The following is a 17,538-nucleotide window of genomic DNA, read 5'->3' on the forward strand; positions in this document are numbered from 1 at the left end:
TAATATGTAATTTTCAAGGAAATTTATCAAAACAAACATAAATCTATATATTTTTGATAATTTTATAAATTTTATTCCAGATTTTATTAGATATAAAATTCTATGATAACAGCAATAAATAATGCAAATCATCACAGTAAAATTATTGATTCCCTTACCCACACTCCAAAAGATAAAACTAATGTTTAATGTTTGAAAATAAATACAAGAATACCTAACGTAAATACAAGAATACTTTAAGTAAAGTGAGAGAAGATCATATAGAAAAAAAAAGTTGACAAATAAATTTGAACTTAAATATTAAGAAAAATAATAAAATCCAAAAAGTGTGAATGGAAAGAGACTATTTAACAGGGCTAGAAATTAAGAGTGGCCAAGGAACGCTAAAAAAGTTTTAAAATACAAATGTATTGAAGTTAATATATTTAACTTTAAAAATACATATATAAAGCTTTTCATATGAGATACAGTGCCCGCCGTTTATTAAAATCACTTTCGTTTTATGCTCTTTTGATTTTATTANTCATATGATGTAATGAAATTATATGAATAATTTTGTATGATTTAAGACTGTGAGGTTATTAAAAAGTATAATTAAGTCGTAAAAACATAAAATAGAATACACAAGTATCATAGTCATAAATATATTAGAATGAAACAATTTTCAAAAAAATTAATATTTCTTTTCAAAAGTATAAAAATTTTATAAGCAAAGTCTAAAGTGTACATGTACCGTGAATGACCAAAATCAAAGAGAATGTCGAATTCCACCATTGAATGTCAACAATCACATATTCCCTTTGGTGAATGTACGAAATATTTGTTATAGCCCATTAGATATTAATTTATTTGTTGAGATTATTACATTTATTCGATATTTTAATATCATCTGAGGATAGATAAGGAGTAACAGTGTTCACAGTACTGGATAAATGCATACTGGGCAGTGCATTTGACCTTAAAAAACATTCATGTAGGGCATACCTTTCAAATATATACCAGGCAGTGGCCCTAAATCTTAAAAAACATTGATGTAGGGCATACCGCGCAATGGCACTTAACTAAACCAAGTATATATTTCTGACATTCACCAAAGCTACCAATCAATACCTCTGGGGGTACTGAATTGGAGATTGATCGTTCTCTGATTCAGGTCAAAATGATGATCTGTGGATGAATGAATGGGTCACACCCTATAAACGTGTATGACGTATGTGTGTGGCAGAAGTCGAACTCTTGGCCATGGATGGCGCTACTAGAAAACAAGAACAATGCACCCCTCTGCCTTAACAGGCATACGCCAACAACAACCAAAGCGACCATATAATTGTCAACATACACGGGAAGTCAATAAACAACAATATTGGTCAATCACAGTAACGTAAATACACTTTCTGTGTACTTGGAAAAGTACATTGTAAAAGTACATTGTAAAAGAACCTAGTAATTTCAACTAGTACATAAAGAATTAACAAAATGTAAAAGTTTGTAGGCTAAATGGATTTTGAAATTACCTTTTCATAAATGGAAGTGTTTAAAGCAGCAGTTTTAATCCAGACTTCTTTATAAAAGGTCTCACTGACTGGGTCACGGATATCAATAGTCTTGCAACTTTTATCTAGAAGTCCTAAATGTTCTCTGAAAAATATTAAAAGTATCATACTTACTACCATAAAAAAGGAAAAAAAAGGTATATGAAAATTATAACCCTCTCTCTAGATTTAAAAATCCTGCTACAGGTCATAGAAGTTTTTACGTAACATAAAAAGTTTCAACTATAATCTTTTTAAGTTAAAGTTATTCCATTATCGAAATCTTCTTCCTTACTTAACATTAAAAACTAAACCCTTTCTCACACTTTATTATTCACATTCAGTCATTTAATCTACTTTTGGCTTCAAGTTATGCATTAATTAACATTTTATTGTTTTCCCTTTAATAAATGTGAGAAACATACTTTTCTCTCTATCTATTTTATACAACAATTGTAATTATCCAGGTTTTCATCTTTCCCTCTAAGATAAAACATTACGGGACAACTTTGCAGGATTTCCTCTAATTTTTATTGGAGAGCACTTCGATTTGTGTGTCACTTGAATGATTGTTCTCCATTAATAATGGTTAAGTAAATATTGATATCCTATCTCCCTGCCTAAGACCTGTTTTTATTCCTCCTCTCAGCAACAGCTTTGCATATATATATATATATATATATATATATACGCACACAAGAAAACAGTTTTTGACCACGACAATGCAACCTCCGAAGAACTACAATATGTTTATGGTACTGAATGTCTTCCATAGGATTTACATTACAGAGGATCTTTAAGCAGAAAATTCTGAACATTATAAAAATTTAAATAAAAAATAAGTCTAGTTCGAAAACTTAACAGCATAAAAACTTAAGTGTGAATAACTATTATAACTTGAATATTAAACTAAAGACAAAAGTCTAAACATCGAACACTAAAAAAGATATCATTAGAGAGAATTTTTTTTAAATGTAAAATAATGGAGAAGCAGAAAAAAAAGGCAAGAAATATAAAAAAAAAACTTAACTAAACTCAATGGTGTTGTGATAGCTAATGGAAGGTTAAGGCCTACTGTTACTTGAAAAACAATAACTGTAACTTTAGAAGCAATTTGAAAATTTAAAAAATTAAAAAAATTCATTAGACAGAGAGTAAAAGTTAGTAGATACATTATGTAAATATTATTACATCACAAATTAGTAGAATTACATTTAATGCAAGCTACACAATGAGAAAGGAAAACGCTTTTACCTAAACAGGGTTCGTCTTAAACTGCAAGCAAAATGACCCGCTTGATATGGTTTTCCATCCATGATTGCATTTTCAAAATCAACGTCTTCAAATATCATTGCAATTTCACTATCTCGATTTCCCAACAGGCTTCTGTCGTTGATGTTCGCAGATCCGATGATGACAGTTCGATCATCAGCGATCAGTAATTTGCTGTGAACATAGACCAGTTCAGATACCTAACAAATAGATGTTATAAATGGAATACATTAAAAAGGGACATATTTTACACACATGAAGAAAAAAACTAAAGAGGATCAACTTACAATTTTTTCATTTATAATATCATGAGTTCTGAGGCCATAAAATGTAATGTATGCGCTGGGATCACCAACTAAAAGATGTAAAAAAGTGTTTAGATTAATCAAATAACACAAATAAAATTATTGGTCATAAATGTGATTTGCACTTTTATTATATTTACTAAATTGAGTGCTACAAGTGAAGTGTCAAGTAAATAATTCTCCTATTAAAAAGAAGATTTTGTGTGCCTGAGAACCAGGGTTTGAGACGGTTTCTGATTTAAAAAAAAGCAATTTATTTCATTTAAATCAGATTTTTATTTAAAATTTAAATTGGATTTTGTGAATTTTTTAAAGATGCATTAAAAAATTAAGTTTATAATTATATTATTTTCTTTACTAAAAAATCCATTTTCAATAATTATTTCTTACAGATACATTAAAAAAAGATTAAATTTTTATTTTGTTCTTAGTTCTTTGTTGCACTTTGAAAAATCCATAAGAATTTTTAAAAATATCATTTCAAAAATGCTCTAACTTATTACACACCAAAAAAATAATGTAATTTCACTTATTGAAATTTATTAACATAGTATTTTAACAATAAATTTTAAAACTAACAAAGTTCATCATTTAAAATATCACACATTTAAATGCTTCATAACTTTTAAAATCAAGGGTATTTTTTTTTTAATAAAAAAAGAACAATTTAAACGAATGATTTTAAAAAAAAACACACACACACAAATTAGTTGACTTAAATCAATGAACCTTGCTGAGAACTCATTTTTCTTTATTGCAGGGGTGATTGTATTCTATTAATTATTAATAAAATAAAGATAAGACTGTATTGCAGGGGTTTACCCTGGAATTCTGTATCACCTTCTGGGTCTAGAAACTAGGAGTAGGGTATGCTTTTTTTGTGAGGGTCTCAAGATCAATAGTCAAAAAGTTTTGATAGCGTTTTGAAATTTAAAGTAAAAATCAAGAGTTCTGCAATCAAATATTTAAATTTTGAAACATTCGCTAAATCGCGTTAACGAGACGTTTTCATACACGTGATTCTTCCGCCAATTTGATTTTTTTCCCTTTCGATTTGTTGGATTTTCACTGTTTTTTAATATTTGAAACAACTCCAGAAATCGCTAATATCACGATTCCTATTCACGGAATTTTAATATCAAGCATCGATTTTCGTATTTACCTGATTTGAAAGCTACACATTATTAGTATTAACGAGATTTAAAGCGATTCGTATTCACGTGATTTAAAAATCCAACATCGCTATTCGTATTCACACGATCTAAAAATTATGCATCGCGATTCACATTCACACGCGACTTAAAAATCCCATATCGCAATTTGTATTTTCGCGCTCTTAAAATCCAAAATCGAGAAACACATTAACGCGATTTTAAAACCCAATACCACGATTATTGTAACAGCCAAGTTTTTTCTTAAATTAGTTACTATAAAGGCGTGATATTCTTCATTGGTGGGTAATTTAATTATAAATTTTAGTTCAAAAATTTAGATTAAATATCAATAGTATATAAATTGATATCTTGTTATTGATTTTTTGCGCATAAAATTTTCAGAGTTTTTCAATTTGTTATCTGATTTAAGTGGTTATTCTGATATTTTGATAGCCCAAACAGCTCATTACACGATCACAAACCTATATCTGAAAAGGGTAGATAAATTTTTCGTGGGATTTTCCATCATATTAAGGTGTCAAGCAGGAATTAAACTTTATCCACTTGGGTAACAATCCAATTTAATATAGCATTGCTTGGAAAAAAACAATGCTATAAAGAAGTGAAGATGAACTGCAGTGAATCTCCAATCGATTTCAATTATTTCTACTCATTACCAACACTTAAATGCATTACCTCTTCTCTTGCACTCATGATTCATACATTCTTCTTCAGGATAAGTAGTTTAATTTCTCTACAATATTTATTTTATACTTGATTATTAGAACATGAAAGGGGTAACAGAATCCGCATGATATTTTTTTTTCAATAAAAGTAAAAAAAAAATTTTTTTTGGTTGCTATGTATGCACGCTTAATTGACGATCAATAATTTATTTTTCAGAATTAGCAATATAGTTTAGCTTTTTTTTAAAGTTTTAAGAAATTTTTGGATTTTTAAATCCGCAATACTTTTTTTTATTTTTGTAAATTTTTTTAACTGTCTTATGCTTAACCCACTGCACGTAAAAAAATCGTATTTTTACCTCCAGTCAAGGACGCCGGCAGCGGGGTGCAAGAGGGTGCACTTGCACCCCCCTGGCTTTTTTTTAAACAATTAAAGAGATACAGAACAACAATTTTGTAATAAAATTTTTTCATTAAAAATATTTTTATTCAAAAACAAATAATTAAGTAAGTATTGATACATAACAATTAAAAAAATTTCTAATCAAACAATAATTGTAATCGTCTTGCTTGTTATCCAAATCTTTTTATAACTTTTTCAATGAATTCTGAGTCACCTTTGATTCTTTTTTAATGCACACTGAGCATGCACAAACTTGGTAGATATCTAAGCTGCATTTTTAAATTTCATTTAATAAAATATAAATAATATTATATTTTCTATAAGTTATTTAGTTTAACAAAGGTGTATAACACAAACTGACTTCTCACAACTGTAAAACTTCATCAACACAATAAATATCAACGTTAAACATGCACAAACACGTTAGTATACGAAACTACTGTTTGTAGTTATTTGTATTTCAAAGTCACTAGCTATGCCAGCGACATCAATACAGTTTCCCGTGGCAAAATTTACAAGTACGAGAAATTTGTATTTTTTTTTAAATATCTAGTTAATAATGAGGAAATGTATGGTGAAAAAAATTAACAGATGAAAGTATACGTAATAACAAAACAAAATGTATTAACAGAATATTTTTTAAAAAAATTTTTCGAGGGGGGGGGAGTTTGTTAGAGGGTTGCACCCCCTTTTATATTATTCTGCCGGCGCCCTTGCCTGCAGTCTTCATCCCAAACCAAAACTGGTTTTTCCATTCTATTAGATAGAGACATAGTGTATTGGGGAGAAACATTCCCTCAATTTTGCCCATTTGCTAAACCGCCAGTGGATTATTTTAATGATCACTGATAGAAATCTATGTTCATCTTACATCAATTAGAATACTTTTTAAGATTAGCAGTCAGTTGTATTCAAAATCAATGAAAAAACTAAAGATTAAAAAAAATAACATGAAAAAAATTTAATAAGCATTAAAACACTTAATCAATGCATAATTTAAATATATTCTGCTGATTGCAAATAAATCATTCCCGCAACAGAATATTGTCAGCTGGGGGTCACAGAGGTTAAGGCTACATAATTTCATTGACCAATGGCATGATCATAGAAAATTTGGCCAGAATTACGCACAGGCCACTTTCACTTTACAGACAAGCTGGTACCTATTTTTATTTTATAACCGTCGTTGAACAGCCGGTCCAATTCTGGGCTTATGGCTACCAATGTTCAATTTCATAGCCTTGTAGTTTTGAGCCAAACCCCATCAATCTCAAGTTCAGTGGGCTTTAAGATGCCACTTATTGAACACTAGTGCAGTGCCCGAACCACTGACCCTTTGAGGCTCAGTGGTGACGCTGATCGTAAAAAGACTAAATTTCAAAGCCCCATCATTGAAAGAAAATAATAAACTAAAAAAAAAAAATTTAAACACTTAAAATCATCCATAATGAGAAAAAGTACTTAAAATTTCTGTCTTTTGATCTTGATTCTTAGTTGGTATATTTCGTACTCAATAGTTGTAGATTTACTTTTAATATCATAATATTAATAATTTTTAAAAACAAAGAATGGTAATAATAATAAAATTACAAAATGGGTAAGTTGCAAAGCACTGAATTGGGAGTTGACTGTTTAGCAAATTCATTTGTATTCGCTACAACAAGTGTTAAGAAAAATTATGATATTTCAAAAAGAGAGAGATAGTCTTTTGGTTAGAATACGATCCTTTTTAAATTTTAATTGTTTTCAATTCTTTCTAAATTAAATTGTTAAGTAAAATTATCAAGTATAAAAAGTTTTTAAAATTAATAAATCTTTATAAGATTATTTTAGGAAATATAACTAATGCACATTCAAATGTAAATTATTATAACTATGTAATAATTGTCGAATGGACAAAATTTATCCTCATTTCAATTAGAACTCCTCCAAACAGAAATTATATTAACTAGTAGCATAGTTTCTAAAAATATCAAAGCTCATAATATCATATCTATATTTATTACATAACATCTGAAAATATCTAAGTTTAAAACTTTTAAGTTTTAAAAAATGTATTTTTCAAAGATATTGAAAAGGAAGAAAAAATCTTATTATACAGATACATTCAGACATTAAATACAAACACAAAATATAAGAAAGGCAACAAAATCTGTACATTTTATTAAATTTATTTTTACTTTGCTTTAAAAAAATTTTGCACTTTTCTTGTTTTTTTTTATTATCAGACAGCATCTATAAAAATATAATGCAAAAGCTGGTTTATTGTTAGTATTAAATTATTTTGTAACTTTAGAATAACTCTTAATTTTCTAAACATCTTACTTGTTTAAAAACTTAAAGAATTGATGATTAAAATCAATGACATTTTATTAAATAAATGAAATAATTAAAATATTTAATTTAATCACTAGATTTAAAATGCTGACAAATTGAAACATAAAAAATAACTTAAGTGTGTTAAAATACCTTCTCGCTGTAACCTCTGATATAACGAGTCTACTCCCCGGCAGATAGAAGCATAGTTCCAATGTGTAATGGCTTGAATAGCTGTACCAGTTCCAGTACCTATTTCTCCTTCAAAAGCAGGTAACAGGGGCATGACAACAAACACTCTAAAGGTCTCTTTTTCCCTAGGAAAATATTTAAAAAAGAATAGATATAAATACATGCATGTGCATGAGTATATATATATATTAGGTGGACCGGAAAGTAATGTGGTTTAGGTGTATTTGATATTTGTTATCAGGAATTTATTTTTAATCAATAATGCATTCATCCTTGTTAGCAACTAACTTTCAATGCCAGATTGAAAATGAATCGGAATTGATTGAGAAAAATAATTGGTTTTTAAGACTAACGAATATTTAATGCGAGAAAATGACATTACTTTCCGGTCCCCCTAATATATATATACAGAGAGAGAAAGAATGAGATAGTAAAAAATCTTTTGTGGCTTTATACAGAAACGGTTTTATTATAAAAGATGAATATTAAGTGTCGAAAATACAAATTAAAAAGATAGATACAAACTGCTGCTTGAAAGCTCTACTTAAGAAGCATTTCAAAAATAAAAACAGATCTTATAACATTCTTATAAACATTGAAAATTGTCTGAATACAGTTATAGTGCTTTAATAAATAAATATACATAATAAACAAAGCTTCAAATAAAATTACTAAACATAGAATCTTTTGCTAATGTTGACGTTGTAAAGCAAATTATTAAACAAAGACCACGAATTATCTGTAGGCCATGTCCAATGTACTTTGCATACTTCATTCTTTGTCATTGAAAAAAAAACAAAGGTACAAGAAAAGTATCTTTATAAACATACCTAAGTAGTACATATAATATTTATCAGCAACAATGCTACAGCTTCATTTTTTCACATGTTTTTTTTCCAAAAATAAATAACACACCTTATTTTAAAAACTAAGAACTTACCATAAAATATCAATAAAAATTTGTTTGTATTAAAGTTGACTATAAAAACATTTTCGTCATCAAAGGAATGTACACGATATGGAAACATTAAAATTGCATTATATTGACCAAAAAAATTTAAACTAATGAAAAATGTTTTCATAAAGTTTTCAGTAAAGAATTTGGACTAAACTGCCATGAAAACTACGTGAAAAAGAAAATTCAATAACAATTCAAGCTATAAAAAAGCATTTTACAAGACATTCAAAAGCGTCATCTACATGCAAGAAGAAAAAAAAGGAAGTAAAACATACTTATGTGCTTGCAAAATGCGCTGATAAAGTGTTTCACCAATTCCATTGAACACATCTTTGTGACCAGCAGCTTGCGTAATAAAGAATTGGTTCTAAATAAAAAATATACATACAAAAATATGTGACAGCTACTAAGCAAGCAGTGCAATTCTAAGTAAAAGGAAGTGAAATAAAAAGTCTCCATATGTAGTAAATGAAGTGAATATTTAAAATAGAGAATAAAATTATTAAAAGAAATAACACATTCACATAAAGGTATATTGAAAAGCAAGCATTAGAGAACAGCCAAATAACTAATCATTCTTTGAGTTCTAGGTTAAAAGATATTTGTGAATAGTAAACTACTCTTTTGACTACTTAGCAAACTTACTACTTAGCAAAAACTATGTGTTCATAATTTTGTTTCTTACGCATTACTCCAACTCATAAGGATAAAGGAAATAGGAACTGTACTGAAAACAAATTACATAGTTATAATTAAATTAAGAAGGAGTTAGATAATAATGTTATTAGACATTAGTCAAAAAAAAAAGAAGAAAAAGAGATAGAACCTTACCTTATTTGATTTTTTATTAAAACTATAAATTTTAAAGCTTAAATAATCAGTGATTCCACTAGACTTTTGAAAATACAAGTTTTTAAGAGCCAGGACTTAAGTCCCTGTATACTAAAAGCGGGTCCCTATTTAAAATATGGATTCTCTATCTCTTTATCCATCTATTAACATCCCCTTTAATCAACTGATAAACAAAACAAAAAAATAATTTTAAAACAAGAAAAGAAAATAAGAAGAAATGATTGAACAATCAAGGCTTTTAAGTAGAGTGAATCAAACACCTGCATCAAGGAAAAGCAGCCACATAATACAAATTGCTTAGGTTTTTTTTGTACCCTAGTATCTTTCTAAGATTTTAGACAAATTCAGTCAAATTCCATTCAAATTCAAAATCAACAGCCACTTAACAAGTATTATGCAGTAAGAGAAAGCAGCTGAATTTTAGATCTACCGAATTTCAGAATCTCAGGTTTAACATCCCACATTACATTTTGGAGTGCAATTCAAGACATAGGCTATTATGTAAAACAAAACATAGTAATACTTAATGTACGAGTATGTGAGGGTACGGACATGAGATTCATGGAAGTTCATGCTACAATGTGTTTGCTTTTTCAGACAGTAAAACGAATTTTGACACATGTTACTGATTTTGATACACTGCTAACCATATTTGAATTCTTAGGTAGTTATTATTTTTTATACCCCAGTATTTTTCTAAGACTTTAGATGAATTTCAGGAAGTCACTTAACAAATATTAAGCTGTAAAAAAAAGCAATTGAATTTTAGGTCTACCAAATTTCAGAATCTCAGGTTTAATACCCCACATTACATTTTCATAAAACTTTGATGCATAAAAAGTTTTAGGCATATGAAAGTTTTATTTTGAGTGTAAAAATCTTACCTCAATATAAACATAGTGCTTAGCATTACGTATCACATCTAAATAAGCAGTATGAATGGAATGTTCCATTGTTTTTATACCACCTGACCAAGTACTGACACTCCGAAGAACCTAAGAAAAAAATTATTAAATTTTAATTTTGATTTGAGTTTAACTTTTTCAATAACGATCAATATAAATTTTAAAAGTAGGCAACTAATCAATATAATTAACTTTGATTACTGAAATAACAATGTATGATTAAAGTGCCGATTCCTAACAACAAAAACTGTTGATGTATAAGTACAAGGATAAAATAGCTTTAGCTAAAGTAATAAGTAAATTTATTATTTAATAAGTTGAGAAAACAAAATAAATTTCTTAATTAGGACATTAATTTTTTAAAAAAAGTTTAAAACAGTTAAAAGTTTAAAAAGTTAAAACATAATGGAAACACTAGAAATAAACAGTCTATTTAAATTAGAAGAAAGTGAATTTTCTCATTAGCAGTTTAACTGATATTCTTCAACTTCAAGTTCAAAATTTAAAAAACTCAAATAAATTTTTTTGGCTTGGACAAAACATAGCTAAGGTGTTACAGATATAGCTATTCTCTCGAATAATCTAATATTTTCAATTCATTTTAGTAAAAAATAAATTGAAATACTTATTATGCTCTCATAATTTACTAATTATGCGATTGATTTCTGATTTATGCTTTATTTACAATTACTGTTTCAAAATTCTTTCACTATGCATACGTTTTTGAAAGTTTTAGCCACTTTTTATGTATTTTTTTTCATATTGTTTAAAAGAAGACTTATTACCCTAATGTTTAAACAATAGCAAAACAATCCTTCTTCACAACTAAATTGTATTCAATTTAAATTCTATAAAGTAAACAACTCTTTAAAAAATATTTTCAAAAAAATTATTTGCAAAAAGGATTCTTTTTCTCACCCATTAATTCTAATTAAAGTTCAGAAAGAAATTTTTAAAAAATTATTTTACATAGGTGGACTATTCATGGTATTAACCTTTTCATGATGGGAATTGTAAATGCATGTTTATTATTAAGGTCTGGAGTCTTTTACACAAGAACGTCTAAGTCCAAAGGTTTTTTTCCTGTCAAACCTAAATCCATGAAATTACCTAAAGATGACCGTATTTGTTAATGTAGACGGTGAATGACATATGCAAAATATTATTTTAGTTACATACTTCATTTTTTTCTTATTTTATGACATTTTTGTAACAATTTTTTTTCAGTATTTATTTCCCATTAAAATTTTGACATTATTAACTTTGATTGTTTTGATAAATTTCTCAATTTTGATAATTTTTTCAATTGACTCGTTAAATTTGTAATTTATAAAATGAAAGTAAAAAACAAATAAAGTAAGTGACTTTTTAAGTTGAATTTTTCAATTATTCTAATAATTTGAATCAGAGTTGTACAACATACTGATTTTAAAGAGCATTCATAAAGAATGTGATTCAGAACCATTTCTTTCCCCTCTTGTTCATCAAAAATCGTGTGGATGTGAGTCATATGTATCTCATTTTGAGTTGAAGGTCAAATCTACATACATCTTATGGATAAGCAATGCCATAAGGTGCCTAAAATTATAATTTGTAAAACGTTCCAGAACACTGTCTTATGATTAGAGTCCCAACAATGTTGGGCAATAGATGACATTGTTGGGACTTAATTTTAATTTTTCCTCCTCTAAAGTCATTCAAAATTGTTCCTCAATATATGATTTAGATTTTTATGAGTCTTATCATATTTTCAAAAATTCCAAACTGTTGGTCAATGACCTATCAAGTGTTCCTTATATTTCTCCTGTTTGGAAATCTATGATAAAACCTAACTAACCCCCCCCTTTTTTGTTCCTTGCTTCCTATTCGTCGTCTTCCATTCACCCTTCCCTCCTATTGGCCGTTGGTCTAAACCCTCTTGTGACGTCATCTTTCTATATATATTTACTCTGTTCTCTTATTGTTTTCTGTTGCACTGATGAAGGTTGCCCTTTGAGCATCCGAAACAGCTGTCTGGTTTTAATAATATTTTTGTGCTCTTTAACGTTGTCTACCTTAGTTCGTATTTTAGCACAAAGGTCGCCCACTTGTGTATTTAACAAAAATTATATTAATCCTATATATGCTGTTAAAGGTTAATACATATTAGTTGAAAATCAAAGGAATGCATAAAAAAACACTGTTTCTAGAAAATTACATTTAAAATCTGCGAACACTTTCTACATTTACACACACATAAACACAAAAATCACTGCATCTTTCTCATTTATTAATTTCAGCTTATACTTTTGGAAAAAAAATCCCAAATAAGCCTTCTATCAAAAAAACGCAAAGTTGAAAAAATATAATAAATAGAGATCAGTAAAAGTAAGCATAAATGAAAACTAACCTGACAATTAGCACAGAAAAGCTTTTTCGTAGAGCTGATACGTAAACGTGGTATATTGTCACATCCTTCATATGATTTTGGTAGTAGCCAAGGGTATCTGTCATAATATTTTGCTTTTTCAAACTGAGGGACATTAAGTTCATTACTGAAATTGAAATAAACTATCTTTTTTCTTTACAACTAGCAACATATATATATATATATTAGCATTTAATAGCCCCAAAGTTTAAAAATAAAATATATAAGAAATATTTTAAAGAAAAAATGCATTTAGTAACTGTTTTTAAATGAATAATGATTCTACCTCAAAAAAAGAAGAATGTTAGTCCTATTTATATGCCTCTCACTATTTTGAACACAGTTCATGCAATGCATTGTATTACTGCAGGGCTATGTCAAAATTACAACATGTTGTTAGAAAATTCTTTGAAATGTAATATGGAATGTTGTAATAATAAATCCAAATGTTTTTCCAATTTAACTGATTTAAATTTTTTTACGTAAGTCAATTATTTTCATTATCTGAAGGAAATTTATCAACACTCATGACAATATCATATTCCATAATAACAGAGACATTACTGAATTTGATATTCATCGTTGTCGATAATTGTTATATATTCATTATTCCTTGCAAGGGATGATATTATGAGAATACTTTTGAAATATTGTTTTTGCGGTGTAAAAATATCATTGTTTTACAATATATTTCTCAGTTCTACTTTGATCAAAAACTTTAGTATCTTGTCATTTACATCCTTTTTGATATTTTAAACATTTTTGTCTTAGCCATTATTTCTTGGCTTTCTATTAAAAGTTTAATGAGCCTTGTCCATAATACTCTACACAATATTAATAAAAATTGCTTACATGGAAATTGTATCTATGAAATATACCATTTAAGGTCAACATTTAAAGAATATTGCTTACATGGAAAATGTATAAATGAAAATTACCATTCAAGATCAGCATTTAAAAAATAATTTTTTCCTAATTTTATGATAAATGTATAATTTCAAATTTAAGTACACGGATGCATGTTGAAAAGTAATGAGTAAACCCTACACTATATGTGACCTATAAAACACTTTTTTTAAAATGCTAGAAAATGTCCAAATTAATTTTTAAAATGGTTTTTAATTGTTAGATCATATTTTATTTTTAACAACATAAATTTTATATTTTTAAAACAATATAACATTTTTAAAAAATTAAATTGTACCTCAATACACGAAAAATATAGATTATTCAGGGAATTTATTTTACATAAATATAAAAAAATGTATACATATAAATTGCATATTTATTATTGACTATTATGTAAATTTCTTCAAAATTTTCTTCTTAAAAAGCAGAATATAAATTTTGAAAGGAAAAGGGGGGGACAGATAACATTCAACCTTGGTAAAGAATACTTACTCCAACATATTTTGAGATTGTGGTTTATAATTATATACAGAAGTATATACACAAAAAAATATGAAAAAAATGATGCAGATTTGAAAACAAAATTCGCAATTTAAAAACACTAATAATAATGAAAAATCTTATACATTTTAAAAGAGAGCAACCAATATATAATAAGAGCACATTTTAAAAATAAGTTTTAAAAATTTCATAAATTAGCTTAAAGTTTAAATAAAAGATTTTATTGAATAATAAAAAAAAGCTATAACTTTTCGCTTGTCCTAATTTTTGTTTTCTTTTATATCCATTTTTTAATCAAAATATTTGGAATTAAGTTCTAAACCACTAATATGGGTTATTAGACCATTTTAACACATGCCAGTAAGTTTGAATGTTACAGAATAAAGTAAAACTTTAGTCAAAATCAGCTAGTTTCACTGATGCAAGTCAAAGATCTTATTAGAATAATTGATATTTTAAAAACAATCAATTTCTCAGGTTGAAAAACATGTTATGGGAGTAAGAATGGAAAATTATTTTATACTAGCAAGTCTTTAATTATGAAAGTTCTTAATTTAGTCCAGATGAAAAACATCCAATCCTTCTTCGTAGAAGCTCTAAATTTGCAGAACTTTTAATAGAGGATGAATATGAGAAAATACTTCGCAGAGGTATCTCAGCAACATTAACAAGACTACAAAGACAATTTTGGATTGCAAAGAGAAGAAAATTGAAAAAGAAAGTGATTTACAAATTCCGCATACGTCAAAGATATTCTTAAAAACCAGACAATCAAATCTCTTCATTTTTGCCTAAAGATCGAATTTTGGAAACACCAACATTTTCCGTAAATGAAATAGATTTTGCCGGCTCAATCTATGAAGAAAAATCTACAACAATTATAAAAGCATATGTCTGTCTACCTATATACTTGTGCAGTTACGAAAGGCTTACATTTGGATTTGTTATCGGATTTAAGTACTGAGAAATTTTTATTTGCCTTAACTCGTTTTTTATCCAGAAGAGGCAATATATATACTGTCAATACACACAATGCTAAAACTTTTAAATGTGCAAACTGAGAAGTATTACTTTTCTTCTCCATCTCCAAAGATCACATAGCACAAAATTTCATGACTAATAAGAAAATTTGGTTGGAACATGTACGAACGTGCTACCTGGAGAGGTGGTTTTTACAAAAGAAAAGTAAAATCACTTAAAAACTGCCAATGGAAAGTCATTTCCTTCCTAAATTTGATTTTCTGAATGGCACTAAAATATCAGTTAATAGGCTCTTCTGTTAAGCTCATCATTTGTAATAATCAATAAAAAGAAGACAAACATAAACATTTAATTACAACGTGTGAAACATACTTTCGTAAAGTTCCATCTTTGTATAAAGTGTCGGGCAACATCCCTGGCAGCTGCTCCTTGAACAAAACATCCAATATCGTGCCATGGCATCCTGGGTGTTGTGTGCCGATCAATCAGATCTTAAAGAAGAGAAAAAAACAATTACAAGCTAATAAATATAAATTGGCTTCACAATAACTTATAAATGCTTTTTCTTAATTGAGAATTAATTCTCAACACCTATAATGATTTGAAAAAAAAATGTCAGAAAAAGCTTTTAGAATTTTAGTTTAACTTTATTACCTATATTTAAAAACATACTTTATAAGCTTAAATACACGTGACATATTCAAACACAACACTGTAGAAGTTAAATGTTTTTTTTATCACCATTTGTATCAGAAAACCGAATAACGGAATTTTTGAGTGCTTATGTACAAACCAAAAGAGCACTCTAACATCGTTTCAAGGAACATCAAAGCTGCATCAAGTATTCCCCCACTTTTCTATCGTGAAACACAACTAAACTCAGTGCTGTAGTTGGGAGGGAACTGAAGGGATCACATTTCAAACCCATTTCCTTTCTTTTGCATTCCTTCGCTTAGTTATTTATTATATATATATATATATATATATATACCGAAGAGCCATTACATTATGACCACCCTGCTAATGACATGTAGGACCACCTTTAGCCCTCAAAACAGTTAGCACCCGCTGTGGCATAGATTCCACAAGGTGCTGATAGGTAGTCTGAGGTATCTGGTACCAAGCGCTCACCAACTGGTCCTGCAATTCCCTCACATTGGGAGGGGATAGCGTGGCAGCACAAATTTGGTTTTCCAAGTAGGACCACAAATGCTCTATTGGATTAAGATCAGGTGAATTTGGGGGCCAAGACATGACTTGAAAGTCACTGGAATGTTCCTCGATGATTCGACCTTATGACTAATGTGCCCCATGAAAACATTGTTCCTGGGCGAGAAGCCATGAAAACCTGGGCGAGCCCATTGTTATAGATGGAGGGTGGTCATAATGTTATGGTTCTTCGATGTGTATATCTTTATATATAAGACGAGAGTGGAATGATAACACATAGCCAATCACAGAAGACTTCTGACTAGTAACGCACAAAACAGCCAATCGAAATTGAGAACGCATGTGTGTGTAAAGGTAATAATTTTTAATAATGCTGTCTGCAGAAATGTTACAAATAAACTTACCAGCAAAATCTTGTTGCAATTGAATGTGTGAAATATATTGAACAGAGTTTACTTTAAAATACTAATCTTTTATAAAAAATGGATCGCCGTGAATATCTTAGGCGAAATCAACAGCGACATAGGGCTGAACATTATTTAGCAGTACAAAATTACCGGGAAAATAATCGCAGTACTATCAATATGCGACAGCGAAATGAGCGGCAAAGAAACGTTGAAGAGTCAAGACGTTTAAATGAAAACTAATAATATGGAAAAGAAATTCATAAAAAATTTTGCATATAAAGAGGTTTCGTAAATAATTTTTATTTTTTATCATTGTTTTTTCTTACTTTCAATTGTTTTTCACTTACTTTCAAAAAATCGTTCAGCCAGAAATATTAATTAACAGTTCATATTTGCTTGAAATATTTCTTAAATAATGCATAAAAGTGCAAATCATTGGTACACAAAATGATGTGAAAAGAAAAATCAATGAAAAATGTACATAGCTAGGTCTTGTGAATATTCAGAGATCTATTGTAAATAATTTTTAATTTTATTGTTTTCACCTTATTTTTTTATAACAATTCTGACAAAAATTTTTATTGATCA

General features: G+C 28.3%; 1 protein-coding gene across 7 annotated transcripts in view; it reads right to left on the reverse strand.

Moving 5' to 3' along the window:
- Nucleotides 1-17,538, reverse strand: part of LOC107442038 (Phospholipase D) — a 47,802-nt gene that overhangs the window by 2,317 nt on the left and 27,947 nt on the right. For all 7 annotated transcript variants that reach the window (XM_016055488.3, XM_016055484.3, XM_016055485.3 and 4 more), the window contains exons 17-24: nt 15,746-15,864; nt 12,965-13,087; nt 10,555-10,665; nt 9,094-9,185; nt 7,822-7,985; nt 3,092-3,159; nt 2,787-3,004; nt 1,515-1,638 (exon numbers count right to left, since the gene is read on the reverse strand). In XM_016055488.3, the coding sequence (XP_015910974.2) occupies nt 1,515-1,638; nt 2,787-3,004; nt 3,092-3,159; nt 7,822-7,985; nt 9,094-9,185; nt 10,555-10,665; nt 12,965-13,087; nt 15,746-15,864 (1,019 nt within the window). The remainder of the gene's footprint in view (nt 1-1,514; nt 1,639-2,786; nt 3,005-3,091; nt 3,160-7,821; nt 7,986-9,093; nt 9,186-10,554; nt 10,666-12,964; nt 13,088-15,745; nt 15,865-17,538) is intronic.

The sequence above is a fragment of the Parasteatoda tepidariorum genome, chromosome 5 (assembly GCF_043381705.1).
Source record: "Parasteatoda tepidariorum isolate YZ-2023 chromosome 5, CAS_Ptep_4.0, whole genome shotgun sequence".
NCBI classification, from domain to species: domain Eukaryota; kingdom Metazoa; phylum Arthropoda; class Arachnida; order Araneae; family Theridiidae; genus Parasteatoda; species Parasteatoda tepidariorum.